Source organism: Sminthopsis crassicaudata, chromosome 2 (assembly GCF_048593235.1).
Source record: "Sminthopsis crassicaudata isolate SCR6 chromosome 2, ASM4859323v1, whole genome shotgun sequence".
Lineage (NCBI taxonomy): Eukaryota > Metazoa > Chordata > Mammalia > Dasyuromorphia > Dasyuridae > Sminthopsis > Sminthopsis crassicaudata.
This window is the reverse complement of record NC_133618.1, coordinates 241,607,079-241,625,437: the sequence shown is the minus strand read 5'-3', so window position 1 is coordinate 241,625,437 and position 18,359 is coordinate 241,607,079. Positions and strand designations below refer to the sequence as shown.

The window sequence follows — 18,359 nt, the reverse complement described above, 5'->3', positions numbered from 1 at the left end:
TCCCAGTCTTTATGCCATTTGTCAGGGAACGCTTGGGACTTGCTCACACATGTTCAGTCACACCACGAAGCTAACAATGTGGAGCAGACTATCTGCCAGCTGTATTCCAAGCTTCATTAAGTAAATACCACTATTGTTCCTAATCCTCCCAAGAGTTTTGTACTTTGTATATGATGGTATACATTACTTAAGTTCTTAATTATCTGCCAATTGTCTACAGATTTTGTTATGCTTGTGAAGGGCTAGCTAACTTTTAAACCTGAAGGGGAAAAACCTCTTTATTTCTACCTAAAAAACCCATGAACTTTTTTGTTATGGAATAGTTGATTAGGAATAAGACATGTTTATCTCCTGCCCTAATACAGTGCCTGGCACATAGTAGGCATTTAGTAAATGCTTTTTTTTTACTTGTATTATCAGTTGTTTTACACTGTAGTAACATGGATCTTATTACATGCTGTCTAAAATTCCTATGATTTGGAGATAACAATATAAGTCAATGGATTGCTATTTTTGCTTTAAAAATGTATGAGGAAATAGTTCCAAATCTGTATATGTGGTGATATCAAATCTACCATCAGCTATCTGCAAAAAATCCACCAGAAACTTGGAATTTAGATGTAAAAATTGTTTTATTCTTTGTCCTCAGAGTCCAGAATAGTGATATATATATATATGAGAGTGATATATTTGTTGAGTAATTGATTAATGATGAACCTGATGATTCATAGTGTAATGATTAAATAAAGAAGAATATCACAATGTGGAAATTCTCCCATTTGAAGTAACCTTTTTGTCCTCAGATTTTCATATAAGATGCACTGTGAGGCAGCCAAATAGCACAGTGGAGCCAGGACTAACTAGCCCTAGAATCAGGAGAATTTAAGTTGAAATTCTGTCTCAGATACTAGATGTGTGACCCTGGGCAACTCAAATAATCCCTACTGCTTCAAAAAGAAAGGAAAAAAGAGGGGAAAGAGGGAAGAGAGGGGGAGAGAGAGACACACAGAGAGAGGAAGGGAGGGAAGAAGAAAGAAAGGAAGAAAAGAAAAATGGTGCTGTATGGCATAGTGAATGAGGAGCTGGACTTGAAAGTAGGCAGACCTGAATTCAGATCTTGACTTTGATATATATTAGATACATACTAACCTTGACCTTTTACTGTTCCAGAAAACTTTCTAAAATGTTAAGTTGCAGAAAAACCTACAATGACAGAAGGAATTTTCTCACCTAGGATTTCCCTATACTAATGAACTCACAAGTCCAATCTCTACCTCTAACACAATTCTTTTAAAAATTTTTTATTTTTTTGCAAAGCAGTTGGGGTTAAGTGACTTGCCTAGGGTCACACAGCTAGTACAAATTAAGTATCTGAGGCTGGATTTGAACTTGGAGGACTGACCCATGTTCTATCTACTTCGCCATTTAGCTATCCCTCAGCAAAGGCTTAAAAATTAAAAGAGACTTTAAGAGGAAATCTAGTCTAATCGTCTCATTTTACAGAAGAGGAAATTGAGGTCCAGAGTTTAAGTGACATCTCCTAGTTGTAAGCAGCTGAGCCAAGATTCCAACTCAGGTCTCCTGATTCCATATCCAGTCCTTTTATAATATTTGTGTATAGGATGCATAGGCTTCATAAGAATTAAATTCATTTTTGGAGACTAACTCACAAACTTTCCAGATAAGAAAACAGACAGGTTCTTACAAAACATTTTATTATAATTCTGCAACACTGCTAGTACAATATAGTTTCTTTTTTGCTACTGATTTTTAAATCAATTATTAAGATGAAAAATATTCTCATTACACAAAATATGCCTTACAAAAATGCCTTCTCTATACATATTTCAAATAGTTTATACATCCTATTTTCCCCAAAGATATAATTCACTGGATGAAATTTTTTTGAAAAACAGCTAAGTTTGTTCTTATAAGCAGACTGAAGTTTAGGGTTTTTTTTTTGTTTTTTGTTTTCATTATTTCCTTCAAACCAACTATGAAAGTATAAAATTTTACATTGAGCAAGTTAATTTTTATAACTAAAGTACAATTTCCCCATCAGAGTCCAAAGCCTTTTGATTACTCGTTTTACTTGTTGACTATAGAAAGGAGAATTAAAATTCAATGGAATGGTGGTTTGGACAGTAATATGGCAGTAAACTTGATGATATAATATTGTAATCACCATTGCAATTAAGAATTTTCTTCTTCATTTACTCAGATCTTCAACTGATGTCTCATAGTGATGTGAAGATGGTCTTGGCTTTCTGAAGGCTGGGTCAATGGAGTACCAATCCAGCTGAAAATTCTTGAGTGTGAACCTGAAGATGGACTGAATGTAGTCATCACTGATGGATGGATTTCCAAGTGTTTCATTTTTCAGCCATAAAAATTCACACAACAGTTTTTCAAAGCATGTAGCAGAATTGTGCTTTCCATTAGTAGAGGCTGTAACTATCACATAGATGGGTTCTGAAGCACAATATACCACAATGGAATTTATGCTGTTTTTCCAAAATAAAATACTTTATTTCACATTCTTATTAGAGCTTCACAACAATCCTCAACATTAGAATCAGGCCTATCAGTTGATGCAAAAATTTGATTATTTTAAAATAAAATTTTTAACCTATTTTTTTTTTTTTTGCTTTATGGACCAAAAAAAAAAAAAAAAATACTGTGCATCAATTGATGCAGCTTGGTCCTTCAAGATATTTTAAAATTTCAGTCCTTCTTCAAGCATCTGAATATTTGAAAGTAGTACAGCAGGTAAAATAGAAGTGGAATGAAAGGCTAGAAAGTACAATTTCACTAATTATTTTAATACATTTCCCTTTTGTGGTGATAGGCAAAACCAAGCCTTTAAGGGGGAGTTTGAGGCTTCTGCTCTACAAAAGAAATATCTAATTCTCAAAGTTTTAAACTATTTAAAAAATTATCTATTTTAGTGGACCCACTTTTAGAACAAGAACAATTCCCTGAAATCCAGAACACCAAGTATCTATTGCCATTTAAGATCCCTCAGTGCAAGATACATTGCTTTAATGAAAAGTCATCTAATTCTTCCTAATGATTCTTTTAGCAATAATAAGAGCTAAGGTTTGCAAAATATAAAAATGTATAAATCTAGCAAGCTAATTTTTATAACTAAAGTACAATTTCTCCTCAAAGTCCAAAGTTTTCTGTATTTGTTTTGTATATTTCATGGATACTCATCTTATTTAGGAGTTTGATATTATTATTATATTTTGTACATGAGGAAACTGAGATTGAAAAAGCTTAAGTGACTTGCTCAGGATCATGTACCTAAGTATCTAAAATGGGCTTTGAAATTCAGATGATAATTCGTACCACCTAGCCGCAAAAGAGAACTTACCTAAACATTGACAAGAACAACATTCAAAGCAAATGTCATGGTCAAATTCTCATTTACTACTTTGTGAGGTTGTTTTTCCATCTGGTCATGTATTAATGTTGAAAAGTCCCTGGGACATATAACTCAAAACTGTTAAAAGTTCAGTTCCAGCAAAACCAGATAAACTTATGATCCCTTTAATTTCAGGGTTTCTATAAACGATGCTCAATGGCCCTATATTGCCATAGTTTCTATTGAAAAAATGTTTTCCCAAGTTTGCCTGAATAAAGAAATGCAACAGCAGCTGGGCCAAGATCCACTAGAAAACTTAATTAAAGGAAGGCAACATCCTGAAATGTTTACATTCGAAGGTACTCTGTTGGAAATCAGTGCAAACATTACCAGGAACTGTTTTTTAAATGTTCCAAAACAAAACTAACGAGTGTCACCAAAGTGTGACTGCTAATTTGGATCCTGATTATATGGTGTCAAGCCTCAAATTTGCCTTCATTAATCATAGAAGTGCAGCTGTTCGGCACAAACAATATTCCGCATTTATCCACAGGCAATCTGCCAAGTATCAGAGAAGACAGGATTTCTAAAAGCAAGCTTCAATCACTATTTTTTTTTTAATTCACTCAGAGATCAGCTGCTTTTCCCTCCTTTAGTCTTGCAGACTCATCAATCTCCTTACAAAAGCAACATTGAGCTATCTGGTGGTTCTATTTGAGGATCAGGTTTTTTTTTTTTTTTTTTTTTTTTATGTTTTGCTGACATTATATATATTCAGTATAGATATTCATTCAATCACAGATTATCAGAATCAGAAACTCAGAGATCATCTAGTCCAGAAGCCAGAAGGGGTGACTTGTTCTGGGTCATAACTTGGGCTCCTGATTTAGCCAAGTCATTGAATTTCAGTCTGGCAGTCTTTGAGTGGGTGTGTTTCTTTTATATCAAATTCTTATTATTCAGTGTCAAGTGGAGATTTGTTTTTCAAGTACAGCTGTTTAAAACTAGGGATGGTAATGGGTGAATTAGACACACACACACACACACACACACACACACACACACACTGCTTAAGAGTTAAGACATAAGCTTGTATGCTGGTTTTTGAATCAAGGCTTGTTCCCTGGAGCCTTAAAAAAACCCATCTTCCGAAAGTACCTGACAACTAGTGGCAGAGAAAATAACGTGATGCTAATCCTTACTGGAGCAAATAGTTTGTGAACAGCATAAGCCATCACAAATGTACTAGTGCCAGCGACAACTTTGGAATTGTAAAGCGATTCTGCAAAGCCGAGTTTGTAGAGAAAGGAAGTGATGTCCACACCACTGGAAAAAGAAAGAGATAAAAAATGTAATTATCACAGCAGGGTCCTATAATCCTTGGGAATTACATTTATTATTAGAAGTTACTTAACTGTGAGAGAAAGAATTTCCTGCAGTGCTAAATGTTGAGAAGAGACAAGTGAACAAAAACTAAGCTAGTCAGCATGACTTCAGTTTACACATATGCTTATGTGAGAGGTTCTGTCATTTTAATAGTATATATGAATATAGTAAGTTTCAGATATAAAGCACTTGATTACATTATCCTATTTATGCCCCACAATAACACTGAAAAAGAGTGCAGGGATATTATCCATGCTTATAGTTGAAAAAAAGTGAGATTCAAATGGAATTTAGATCTTATAGCTACAGACTGGAAGTTGAGAAGCATTAGAGAGGGAATATGAGAAAATGGACATCTGGAAATAGAGAGCAAACATCTGGATGGGAGTTGGTTGAGTGGGGGGTGATCTGGAGCAAGTACACATCTTGCACTATGGCAAGCTCACATCTGGTGGAAATGTGGGATGCAAAATGGACTTGTAATCAAAGAACTCAGGCTCAGATTCTGGCTGGTTCTCTTTTCTATGTTGCCCAGGGCCAAATCACAACATCTTAGGATCTCAGTTTTTCCATTTATAAAAGGAAGGAAATAATTTGGATGACTTCCAAAGCTTCTTCCAACCAATACTGACGATGGTGGTGATAACAGCAGCTTATATATGTATATATCTTTAAGGTTTGCAAAACACTTTAAATATATTACTTCATTTGATTCTAACAACAACCATGTGAGATAAATGCTATTATAGGCAGTCAATAAGCATTTATTAAATAGTCAGTGTGCAAAGCATTGGGGATATAAAGAAAAGAAAAAGACATGGTCTTTGCCCCTCAAGGAGGTCATATTCTAATAGGGGAAACAGCATGTAACCAATTATATATATATATGTACACACACACATATATATAAATGTGTGTGCTACATATACATATATTTACATATACACATGTATATTAAAGAATGATAAATAATATCTAAATGACAAGCTTAAATCGTTGGATCCTACATAAGACCTGCACTCATGTCCATGCTCTTTTTCCTGAAAAATTAGTCAAAAGTCACTGGTAACTTTAAATATTTAAATAACCTGGAGGTGGAAGGAGAAGGAGTGGGTAGAACTAGGCTTGAGATTTTGGTTGTCATGAAATTCTATTTAGCATCTTCTCTACATTTTATGATCTCAGAGAATTTCCTGGGCTAACTAAGAGGTTAAGGAGCTTGTGCAGGGCCTCAAAAATATGTACTGTTGTCTTCCTGACTGCACAGTTAAGTCACTATACATTTGTCTCTCTTCCTGATGAAATTCTTAAAGATCAAAGAGCCATACCTTGAAACAACCAAGTAGAATATTCCCAAAGATATTAATGAGATCCCAATATGTAAGCAAACAGCCACGGCTCCATATTCTTTAAAAACCTTTCTCAGCTGTTGGTGTTTGCTTTGTTTGCTCTCATCCCCAGTGCTGGCATCTGTGAGTGCTTTCTCTGTTTTCTTTGGATCCTGTATGCAAATAGGAGAAAGGTTAGAAATTAAAAAAAATTAGTAATAATATCTGACCCCACATGGACGACTTTTGGATGCATTATTTCATTTGATTCTCAGAAAAATTCTGGGAAGCATTAAAGCAGGAATATTGTGGAAAAACTCTGAACTGAGAGTCAGAGAAGATCAAGGTTCTAGTTCCATCTTTACTAATAATATTACCTAACATTTATATAGAGCTTGCTATGTGTCAGGCATTGTGCTAAATGCTTTAATAATAATAAAAATAGCTAACATTTATGGTGTAAATTATAGTATCTATATCTCTATATAGTATATATATATATTTTAAATAGAACTTACTATTGCCAGGCATTGTGATATTTTCTGATTATTATCTTATTTAATCCTCATAACAACTCTGGGAGGTAGGTGCAATTATTAAACTCATTTTACAGATGAGAAAACTGAAGTAAATATAAGTTAAGTGACTTGCCTAGGGTCACCCATCTAGTAAGTGTCTCAGGCTGCAACTGATGTTGGGTCTTCCTGACTTCAGGGTTAGTACTATATTCACAATGTCACCTGAATCCACCTAGCCTATGGCATGTAACCTACAATCAAAGCTATAAAGAAATTTTCCATATGTACCAAAAAATTCAGATAAATACTTTTTATGGTAATAAAAAATTAGAAACAAAGTAGGAAATGATTAAACAAATTGTGGTATGAGAATGTAATGGAGTATTAGCATGGTGTAAGAAATGATCATCTCAGGGGAAAATGAGAAGACTGGCATAAATAGATGGAAAGTCAAAATGTAGAACCCGGAATATAATATACACAATGTAAGTGAAAAGAACACCCTTCCCCTCAAGCTGAATGCTATGTGGGTATAATGGTCAAGTTTGATTCCTAAAAATGCCACTTCCTCTCTTCTTTGAAAAATGGGAGATTCAGGCCATAGATCACTACAGGATTTGGGAAATTCTCTCCCCACCACTTTCTTTTTTATTTATCCCAAGGTATAGCTTGATATGGAGGGGAAAGAGAAAGGGATATATTTGAAATTAAAGGTGATTAAAAACAAAAGATGCTAACACATTATTGAAGAAAGAAATCTGCTTTATGAATTTATAATGGGGGCATCCTAAAAAGCCAAAAAAGTGGAGAAAATATCAAATTGAGAGATAAAAAATAGAATGTATTTATTGTATAATATTTATCAAGAGTATAATATGTGTCAGGCACTGTGGATCTCATAACCTAAAGGAAAGACAAAGAAATCCATATGTACAATAAGCTATATGGAGTATAAATAAGAAGTAATTGTGATAAAAAGCAATAGAATTAAGAGGGGTTGAGAAAGGCTTTCTGTGGAAGATGGAATTTTAGTTGGGAAGAGAGGGAAGTGAGGAAGCCAGGAGGTAGAGAAGAGAAGGGACATTTCAGATATGGAAGGCAGGCAGAGAAAATGCCCAGTGTCAAGAGATGGAGTGTCTTGTTCCACTAGTAATAAGGAGGCCCTTCACTGAATAGAATTCCTCCAGGAGTGTGAGGAGGGAGAATGCTGATATAAAGTGTAAGAAAACTGTTAAGGTGGCAGGGGCTAAACTATTTAGGGCTTTGAACACAGGGTTTTTTATTCTGTAGCTGATAGGGAGCCACAGGAGTTTCAGAATTGGATAAGAGGATGATATGGTCCAACTGTGTTTTAGAAAAGTCATTCTGTCGGTTGAATAAAGGATGGATCGGAGGGGGGAGATGTGACCTAGATCCACCAGCAGTCTAAGTATGAAGTGAGAGCTAGACTAAGGGCCATGGTCAGAGGGAAGAAAGGGCCATATTGGAGAGATGTCACAAAGATAAAACAGGCTTTGACAACACTTTGAACATGGGGTGGGAGAGCAAGTGAAGATCAAGAATGCATCCAGTTTGTGAGCCTGAGGGTTTGAGAGGGTGGTAGCCTCTCACCAACAACAGTAGCAGCAATACTGTAAAAATAATCAACCTGAACTCTGATCAACAAAATTACCAACCATGATTCCAAAAGACTCATGATGAAACATACTAACCACCATACTGACCACTTCGAAGGAGTCAGAGCGCAGATTAACATTTTCTCCTCTCTATTTCTCTTTCTGTCTCTCTATCTATCTCTTTCTTGCTAATATAGGGATTTATTTTGTCTGTATTATTTGTAATAGGTTTTGTTATTTCACATTTCTAATGAGTGGTGGAGGTGAAGATGGGAGGGAGAATTCAGAATTAAAAATAAAACTGAATTTAAAAATTAAAAATAATTTTGATAAGGCAAAAAATACAGGCTTACTATTGAGAATAATATATCAGTTGTTATTTAAAACAAAACAAAACAAAAAAAACAACTTTTTGGAACCAGCAGGGGTTCCAAGCCTACTGCTTCCCCAGTTGCAAATTAGTCCAGGAGTAGCATTATTCTTTTAGAATAAGAGAAAAATCCTTTATTCAATGATTCTCAAAAGAATTGGGAGTGCTCCCAAGTGAAACACCTCCTCCCCCCATACAAAATCTAGAGCAAGCTTTATATTATTAATTCAGTTCTTTACTCCTTTCAAGGCTTAGATTGGCCTGGGTTGGATTTACAATCATAAATATATCAGTTCACAGTCCGAATTACAATTGGTTGGTTTACAATCTGAGTTACAATTGGTTAGATTTACAATCCTTTTTATTCATCCATCCCATATGTCAAAAGGTTTGTATCCTATCATGTAATCTAGCTGGTTTGGGCCAGTTAAGGCCCTTTAATCAGAAAATTTGCTGTTTAGCTAGTTCCTTGACTCATGTGGTGACTGGCTGGAGATATTTTAACTTCTCATACTCCTCACATCAAGCAAAACTAGGGGAAAATTGAACCCTTGTTGAATTATCGAATTTCTACATTTTCCTGATATATGTAGCCCCAGAGCTGAATAGAAACTTTAAAATATAAATACAGGACTAAAGAAACCTAAAAAAAGTCAACATAATGAGAATAATAGACTAAAGAAGGATAAATTACTTGCATTTTCAAATGGAGAGAAGATACTGGTGTTTCTCAGAACTCTACAGTGATATCAGAGATCAGACATAATTAGATAGAGGGTCTAGGAGTTGTTCTGCTCTGTTTTATAGTCCTAAATGAAGAATGGAAAGTGAGAAGAAGAAAAATACAGGAGAGAGAAAAAGGAAGAGAAAATATTTAGGAAATTATCATGCATAAGTGGAATGCAAAATAGAAGTCTATAAAAAAACTGAGGAAGGGTTGGGGGAATAGGTAACATTTAGATCTCACTCTAATATGAAGTGGTTAAAGAATGGAAGAACACACACAATTGAATATAGAAATACATTTCATCTAAAAGGAAATAGAAGAAAAATAGGAGATGAAAAAAGGAGGAAATAAGGGGAAGGATAAATTAAGGGAAAGATTAATTCTAAGCAAAACAAAAAAATCTGCTTTATAAAGAGGGGAAGGAAACAAATAGAAAGAAAAATCAAGATAATAGACAATACTCATAATAGTGAATGTGATGAATGAAATCAGTGATTTATAAAAAATACTTGAAACAGAAAGAAGTACATACACAAAGTTAAAATAAGGAGAAAAGTCTATCATGCTTCAGCTGAAGTAGAAAAAGATAAGGATAACAAGCATGATCTTAAAAAAAAAAAAACTACAGCAAAATCAGACTGAATTAAAAGAGAGAAACTACATTTTACTTAAAGGTAACAGATAAAGAATTAATATCAATATTAGATGTATACATGCCAAGTGGCATAACATTTAAATACTTAAAAAATTAAATTATGTGGAGAAATAGACAACAAAACTATTATAATGGGAGTCTCAGGTAAATCTAAAAAAAATTAATAAGTTGAAAACAATTTTTGAAATTTTGATAGACCCTTGGAGATTAATGAATGAGAATAAAAAGAAGCACACATGTGTTTTAGTTATGCAAGACACTTATAAAAACTGACCTCTTATTTGGTCATAAAATCTTCACAAATAAATGTGGAAAAGAAGAAATATTAAATGTATTTTTTGTGTATCACAATATTATAAAAATTATATTTTAAAAGAGCCACTAAAATGATTAAAATTAAATGAATAATAAATAATTGAATCCTAAGAATGGGTTAGCTAAAGAACAATTCCAATAAACAATTGATCGTTTTATTAAGGATAATGGAAATGAAAAAACATAAAAATTTAAGGATGAAGCTAAAGTAAAATTCTAAGGTGAAAATTTATATCTCTAAACATTTTCATAATCAAAGGAGACAAAGAGAGAAGATCAATGAATTGGTTTTGTAAATAAAAAAATTCAAGAAAACCAGAAAATTTATCACCCAAATTTAATACCAAAACAGAAGTCCTGATAATCAAAGAAGATACTAATAAAATTGAAATAAAAAACAAAATAAGACCCAATGAATTAAAAAACTAAAAATAATAGCTTTTTTTTTGAAGACTTTGTCCCACTCCTATTCTCAAAGAGATAAAACATTAGCTAACTTGCTTTTTTTAAAAAGGAAAAAAATAAATCATTAGTATCAAATGTTTTAAAAGTACACAATGAAAACATTTATCAAGAACTATTTCACCAAATTTATTTTCCAATAAAACTGACAATTGAATGAGATGGAATGAATATTTACAAAAATATAAATGTCCAACTTAACAAAACAAGAAGCTATCACAGAAAATGGACTTGAACAAACCATAAATGAACCTTCAAAGCCAAAAAAACAAAAAAACAAAAAACAATAACCATCAAAAAACCAAAACCAAAAAATCCTTCAAGACCAGATGGATTTAGAAGGAAATTTTATCAAACCTTTAAAGAATAAGTAATACTAATATTATATAAAGTGTTTGGAAAAACCAATTCCAAATTCCTTCTATGATATAAATATGGTCTGAAGGGAGAGTCAAAATAAAGAAAGAAAACAATAGACCAATATCCCTAATGAATAATCAATGAAAATCAAATATAGTTATATAATGGATTATATAACATTTAATTTTCATTGATTATCCATTGTAAACATACACACACACATATATATGTAGATATATAGTTATACATACATACACATATACATAAATCCATACATATATAAATCTACATATTTCCTATACATATATAATACATATACAAATCTATATCCTTCCCACCCTCCTTCCCTCCTTCCTTACTTCTTTCCTTCCTTCCTGTCTTTCATTTTATTAAGGCTTTTTATTTTCAAAACATATCCATGGATAATTTTCAATATTCACTCTTGCAAAACCTTCTGTTCCAAATTTTCCCCTCATTTCCTCCCTTAGACTGCAAGCAAAACAATATATGTTAAACATGTGCAGTTCTTCTATACATATTTCCACAAATATCATGCAATATAAGAAAAATCAGATTAAAAAGGAAAAAAAATTGGAAAGAAAACAAAATGCAAGCAAACAACAACAAAAAGCATGAAAATACTATGTTGTGGTTCACACTCAGTTCTCACTGTCCTCTCTCTGGGTGTAGATAGCTCTCTTTATCACTAAACAATTGGAACTAGTTTGAGCCATCTCATTGTTGAAGAGAACAATGTCCATCAGAATTGATCATTGTGATAGTCTTCTTGTTGAAGTGTATAATGATCTCCTGATTCTGCTCATTTCACTCAGCATCAGTTCATGTAAGTCTCTCCAGGCTTCTCTGAAATCATCCTGCTGGTCATTTCTTTCAGAATAATAATATTCCATTATATTCACATATCATAACTCATTCAGTCAATGTCCAACTGATGGGCATCCTCAGTTTCCAGTTTCTGGCCACTACAACAAGGGCTGCCACAAACATTTTGCACATGTGGGTCCTTTTCCCTTCTTTATGATCTCTTTGGGATACAAATGGGGTATTTTTTCAATACCTTAACTAGCCTTTAATTACTAAATAAGTGTTGCCTCAGACAAACTGAGACCTGGGAAAGACCTTAACTTAAAAAAGTCCAAAGTCTCCCACATATCTAAGATAACCTTCAGTCATTCTGATCCATACTTAGCCACTGGACCTGTATGGCGCTGAAGGAGTGAGATTGATGACTTTGTCCAGCACTCCCTCATTTAAATCCAATTCATTTGCCTGTCAAGATATCATCCTTCAGAAATTATTAATCTTCATCGAGAATTAAGGATGAATAACAATACCAACTCCACCACCAAAAGTATCAAAGATCCTACCTGTCCCTAATATATGATTTCCTAACCCCCCCCCCCACTTCTATTCGAGTCTGATAATACCGGTCTCTACATTATTTTCAGTTCTTTATTTCATTCCTTTTTCTTCCCCCTTCTCCTCCTTCCCTGTTGCTTCTGAGTTACTCTTCATCTATGCTTCCAGACTAGGATTAAGGAGGAAGTAGCCAGAGAGTAAAGGGTCTCAGGTACATATTATGACAATTTATGTACTCACACGCTTTACTCCAGAATAAAATGGTCAAAATTTCTGAAAAGAAAAATTCTTTAGCAGGAACCACTTCTGTCTGTTATTATAGTCTTATAGTGCTTTTATATTGAGTAGAGTGTTTTATAACTTATATTTGGGTCACCAAAGACTAGCACAGTGCCTAACACATGTAGGCTCTTAAGAAATAACTTGATCACTTGACTGTTAAGCAATGAATCAAAATTTGGGGACTTCAAAGGATCTTAAACACCAAATAACCCAAATCTTTTAACAGGGGAAATCAGGCCTACAACAATAAAAGGTATTAATCATGGCTAGGAAATGCCAAAGCTTCTGGGCTTAGAACCTAGCATCTAGTAGGTGATCCAAAGAGTATCTATTTTGAATGAATAATTAGGAGTATGTGGGATGTAAATAGTTAACAAAGCAACAGTAATGGTGAGAATAATAAAAGTATTCTGAGTCCAGAACTACTGAGTCTCTCATAATCCACAACTCTCCATTATATTCCAGTCTTGGATAGTGTCAACTAAACTTTTTACCATATATTTTAAACTCTAAATCAGGTTAATGTTAAAGAGAAGTTGTATTATGCACCTTAAAATTCATAAAAAGGGATTTCATTTCTTTAGTGGATGGTGCAAAATGCAATAGGAGTGAGTTAAATGACAAGTTATGTTAACACAGAAGATAGTTTCAGAATAGAGTCTATGTCTTAATGAAGATAAGGGACATTTTTCTTCTGGGTCTGCTTAAATGAAGGGAAGATATTTCAAAGATTTCTCTGTTGGTAAAGAAACATGCCAAAATAGAACCCCAAAAAGAATCAAAGCTTGGACCACTTTTTCTTTTTCTCTTCTCAATCTACATTTAGTCTCCACAATTCTCTTTCTAGATGAGGATGATATTTTCCATCCCAAATCTATTGGAATTGGACCACTTTTTCTTAAAAATTCTTTCAGTACTTTGCTCTAGATGCCAAAGTAGAATTAAATTAAATTTAACTAATTAAAATTAAACTGTCCCCCCATTCTAAAATTCACTCTGCAGTTTCATTTGAGGACATTTCAAATATAATGTACTAATGTCAACATAGGATGCCTTCTAACATACCATAGCTCTTAAAAAGGACCTTGAAAGAGAAAAAACATGCACATATACCTATACATAGCAAAAAAAAAAAAGTCATACCCATTTTAGTCATACCATTTTTATAAAAGTTAGATTTCTGGAGAAAAGTGCAGCAAGTATTCGGTCTAACATGATATTTAGGGCATTCCAAACAAAGGCTCTTTCTTCCTTTGATATTTCACTATAGAATTGGCATAATTTTGATACATGATGTTCTGGTTATCCCAAGGGATTGTTATTTCAGTCCCTACAAATCAAGAGCAAGGCTTTTAAAATTCAAGAAGGATGACAGACAACTGGATGGTTTACAGCAGGGGTTCTTAACCTTTTTTTATATGTAAGGGACCCCTGTGATTATCTGATGAAAACCAAAGACGTTTTTTTGGAATAATTTTTTTTTTTAAGTTTGGGAAAGCCTGGATTTTATTTAAAGATGAATGAAAATAAAAATGTTATCTTTTTTCTCACCTAAATCCATGGACCCTCTAAAAATCTATTTATAGATTCCCAGGAACTACACAAAGCCCTCAGGTTAAGAAACTCTGATTTAAAGGAAAAAGATTTTTTTAAATTCCTATTTATTTTTCCTCTTCTATCTTCTAATAGGCATTTGATATTGGCAAAGACAGAACTGTTAGATGGTATTCATTACAATAGAGTTGTTTAGTCTATTTTTTTCCTCTTACATTTTATGTAGTTTTTCTCAGGGCCAAACAAAAACTATATAAGGCAAATATCATTTAGAATTTAGATGAAGTTAACTCTGTACTCTCTCAATTCCTTATAACCTGAAACTTGCTTTCCAAAGTTTTGTTTAAACTAATTATCCATTCATTGAACTGAATACATGTCAGGTCTTACGCTAAAGTTATACTTTGTGCCATTATCCTATGTTAGATATCTAGAGAGAATCTACCAGAAAATACAATTTGTTCAGCATCATGGCTTAAAATTGGAAGAAACTTTAGAGGTCATCTAGTCCAATATCCTCATCTTAGAGCTGAGCAAATGGGCTTAGGAAACTTAAAATGACTTGCTTAGAGATATATAGGTACTAAGTAGAAGAATAAGGATCAAATCTAGATCCCAAGTCTAAAAAAGCAACTCTCCCCATTGTATCACACTTCTCTACTCCTGTTAAGAAACTAAAAGGAAGCACCAGGGAATGTGGGGCACTCTTTGGATCCCTTCTGCCTGATCCACAGCTCTAAGATGGGAAAAGATATTCTGAGAAGTAGCTCCATTGGAGAGTTGGACTTTGTGATTTACAACAGATCAGTTTTCCCTTGCAGGAGGTGCAAGAGTTGGATGAAGGATGAGAAGGCTGGGTAACCATCACAGTAGCCAAGCTGATGCACAGCATGTGGGAGAAGTTGTAAAGACCTCCCAGCACACATGTGGCCAAGGGTCTCTTATTCAGCTGCCATATCCAGGGTAGTTTCAGGATAGGGAAAGTACTAACAACAATTTCTAATAACATTTATAAAGTATATTAACATCTAGAAAGTCCTTTAAACACATCATCTAATATGGACCTTAGGACAACTCCATACATACAGTGGAAACTGGGGATCAGAGAGGATAAGGGTCTTTCTTGTGATCATACAGCTAGGAATCATCAGCAATGGGATTTGAATCCAAGTCTGGCTCCCTTCTCATTATATTATATCTCCCCCACTTCCCTGGCCAAGAGTATAGCAGCTGCTCTGGCTCTGCTGGGAGTATGTTTTTGGAGATCTAATTCAATTCCTTGATTTCATTCATATCCCAGACAGGCACTCTTCAGTATGGACTCTATATTCTGTATTTACTAGTTAAAGCTCTTTTTCTCTTCTAAATAAAGGGAAGATCTGTTTTATATGTCTGGGAGAGTCAGACGCAAAGTGGATGGGGGAGTGTAGCAGAGAGGAAGAAAGAAAAAGGGGGAAGGAAGATGGGGGAAGGGAGGGGAGATAGAGGGAAGGAGGAAAGGAGGGAGAAAGAGAGAAGGGAAGAGAGAAAGAAAGAGAGCAAGAGAGACAGAAAGAGAAAGAGATAAAAGACAGAGGGAGAGGAAGAAGGAGAGGGAGAGGGAGAGAGCACACCAGGGAGCTGGATTATCTAGAGCCAAATCTCTCTGTCACAGCCCCCTCAAATGTCCAGGGCTTCAGAGATAGGCAGGTGTTATCAGGAACTTTCAGGCTCTCATTTACCCTTCCCCCCTTTTTCTACATACTTAGGGAATGAACAACTAAAAAATACTTACTCTGTGTTCCCAACAGTTGTTCTGAAATCAAGAACAGTATCTCATGAAAGTTTCAAAACAAACTCTTTCCCCTTTGGTTCAGCAATACAATCACAACTGAGCCTTTCTACTATATACATATATATATATATATATATATATATATATATATATATATTTTTTTTTTTTTTTTTTTTTTTTGACTGTTAAAAGTTTCGACTCTTTCCAGCCTCTCATGGAAGGACATTCTAACCAGCATGGATCTGAAGGCTAGAGCTGACAGGAGGAAGCTTAATCTATAAGGCTAGCCAGTTGACTAAATTCCCTCACAGAAAAAATGATTCTTTGATATTGATTAGATACCAAAAGCCCTGTTCAACTCAAATTCTGGCTGGTGGACCCATTCCAATAGTAGGCCTGGGGGCTCAGAGCAGATCACAGGGTGCTTAGCACAGTGTGTTCAGTTTGTGTATCAGAAGAGGGCATCGTGGAGAGTTTAGTACTGGGAGTCTGCATCAGGGCTGGAACTAACACAGATTTCCTGACTCAGGAGGTAATTCTAGGCTATGCTCTGTTCTGAAAGACCTCAGGATCAGTGAAGAGGAGAACAATACTGTTATACATTTATTGATACAGTGTTTTAAAGTTTACCAAATACTTTTCTCAAAATAATCCCATGAGATAGGAAGTAAAAGTATTTTTTACTGTGATTTTAGAGGAAGAAATTGAAGGTCTCAGAAAATAAATCACTTATTCAGGTGTTAAATGGCTAATAAGTAAAAAGCATTGAAACTTTCCCCCCCTTTCTTTCCCCCCCCCATTCTCCAGATTAGGAACTTTTACTCTTTCCATGACCCTCAGTTGAATTCTGACTGATGCCTTCCTTGATCCTGACCCTGACCAGGAACTCCCTCCGTCTCTCTTTCACATTCATCTCATTTTTTCTTATATCAAAAGTTATTTGGATCCTGAGCTGCCTCCACTATATTAGCTCCAAGAGAACAGGGTCTGCGGTGAAATCTTTTAATGAGGCATTTAATGCATAGAGAAGGGAAGACACTTGACGATGTCACGTTTCCCTCAGTTTCCTCAACCATAAAATGGGGGTTAATAACAGAACCTAATTACTAACTGACGGCACAGCTGATGTGAAGATCAAATAAAAAACCAGTAAAGGTTGGACACACAGTGGCACTGGATAAATGCCCATTCCCTTCTCCTTAAGGTACTGGACCATAATAAGTGCTTCATAAATACGAGTCTAAAGGCTTTTTTAAGTCGAGTGCTTTTTTTTTTTTTTTTAACCATAGCCTTTGAGCAGTCCCACCCGAAGAGTCGACCCCCCACCTTTTCCTTCAGAGGCAAGGATAGAGGGAAGAGTCTGGATTCAGGAAAATGCCGATTCAAATTCAACTTTAGAAACTCAGTAGCTGTGTGATCCTGACCAAGTTATTATATTGTCTTCCTCGGTTGCTTATCTGAAAATGGGAATAACAGTCTCTACCTCACAGGGTGTTGTGGGAACCAAAAATAAATGCTAATTTCTTTCTTTCCTTTCCTCGATTCCGTCCCCAGAGGATACACGGAACCACAAGGTGTAGTCTGTCTTCTCGCGTCCCTAAATAATGGGGGGTGAGGAAGGGGGCAGCAGGGAGCCTGGGGTGTGCAATCCCGCTCCAGAGGCGCGGGAGGAATGGGGGGGCCCGGGCGCACTGACGGACTTCTGGGGGTGCTGGGGGGAGGGAGCGGAGAGAAGAGCTGGGAGGGGCTGCTATGCCGCGCGCCTGGGGCAGGCAGGGGTCTCACCTGGGGGCCGGTGGTGCTGCCGCTGCTGCCGCTAATGCTGCTCCCGCCGCCCCCCGTTCCAAGAAGGCTTATCTGAGCGTGCACCGGGCTAGGCCCGAGCAGGAGCGGAAAGCGCGGGGCCGGGGAGGCGGCGGCCCCGAGAGGGCTACTTAGCAGACGCCCCAGGCGGAGTCGAAGCCCGGCGGTCCCCCGGCCTGCGACCGCGGTCAGCAGCAAGACCATGGTGTCCGCCCGCAGGTCTGGGTGAACCGGAGAGTTAGGGGCCCACCTCAGCCCAGCTCGGCTCCGCCCCGTCCTGTCACTCCGGGCCCTTTCTCTCCTTTTCCCTCCCGGGAACCGGGCCGAGTGGGTGTTTCCCAGTAGTCCCCTCCTCCCCCCTTAAAGAGACCGTAACTTCTCGGTCCGGGCTCACTCGGGGTGGGGGTAAACCGAGGAGGCGCTGGGAACCGGCGTGGGCTGAGGAAGGGGCCTCCAGAAAGA

The 18,359-nt window shown here is 35.9% G+C and overlaps 1 protein-coding gene across 1 annotated transcript; it reads right to left on the bottom strand.

The window, feature by feature from the left end:
- Positions 1-1,696: 1,696 nt before the first annotated feature.
- Positions 1,697-18,201, bottom strand: FAM210B (family with sequence similarity 210 member B). The gene is made up of 3 exons (XM_074288649.1): positions 17,880-18,201; positions 6,082-6,254; positions 1,697-4,693 (listed from the first exon to the last, which is right to left on the bottom strand). Exons 1-3 carry the CDS (start codon positions 18,099-18,101, stop codon positions 4,477-4,479), a joined length of 612 nt encoding a protein of 203 aa, XP_074144750.1. The 5' UTR covers positions 18,102-18,201; the 3' UTR covers positions 1,697-4,476.
- Positions 18,202-18,359: the final 158 nt, after the last annotated feature.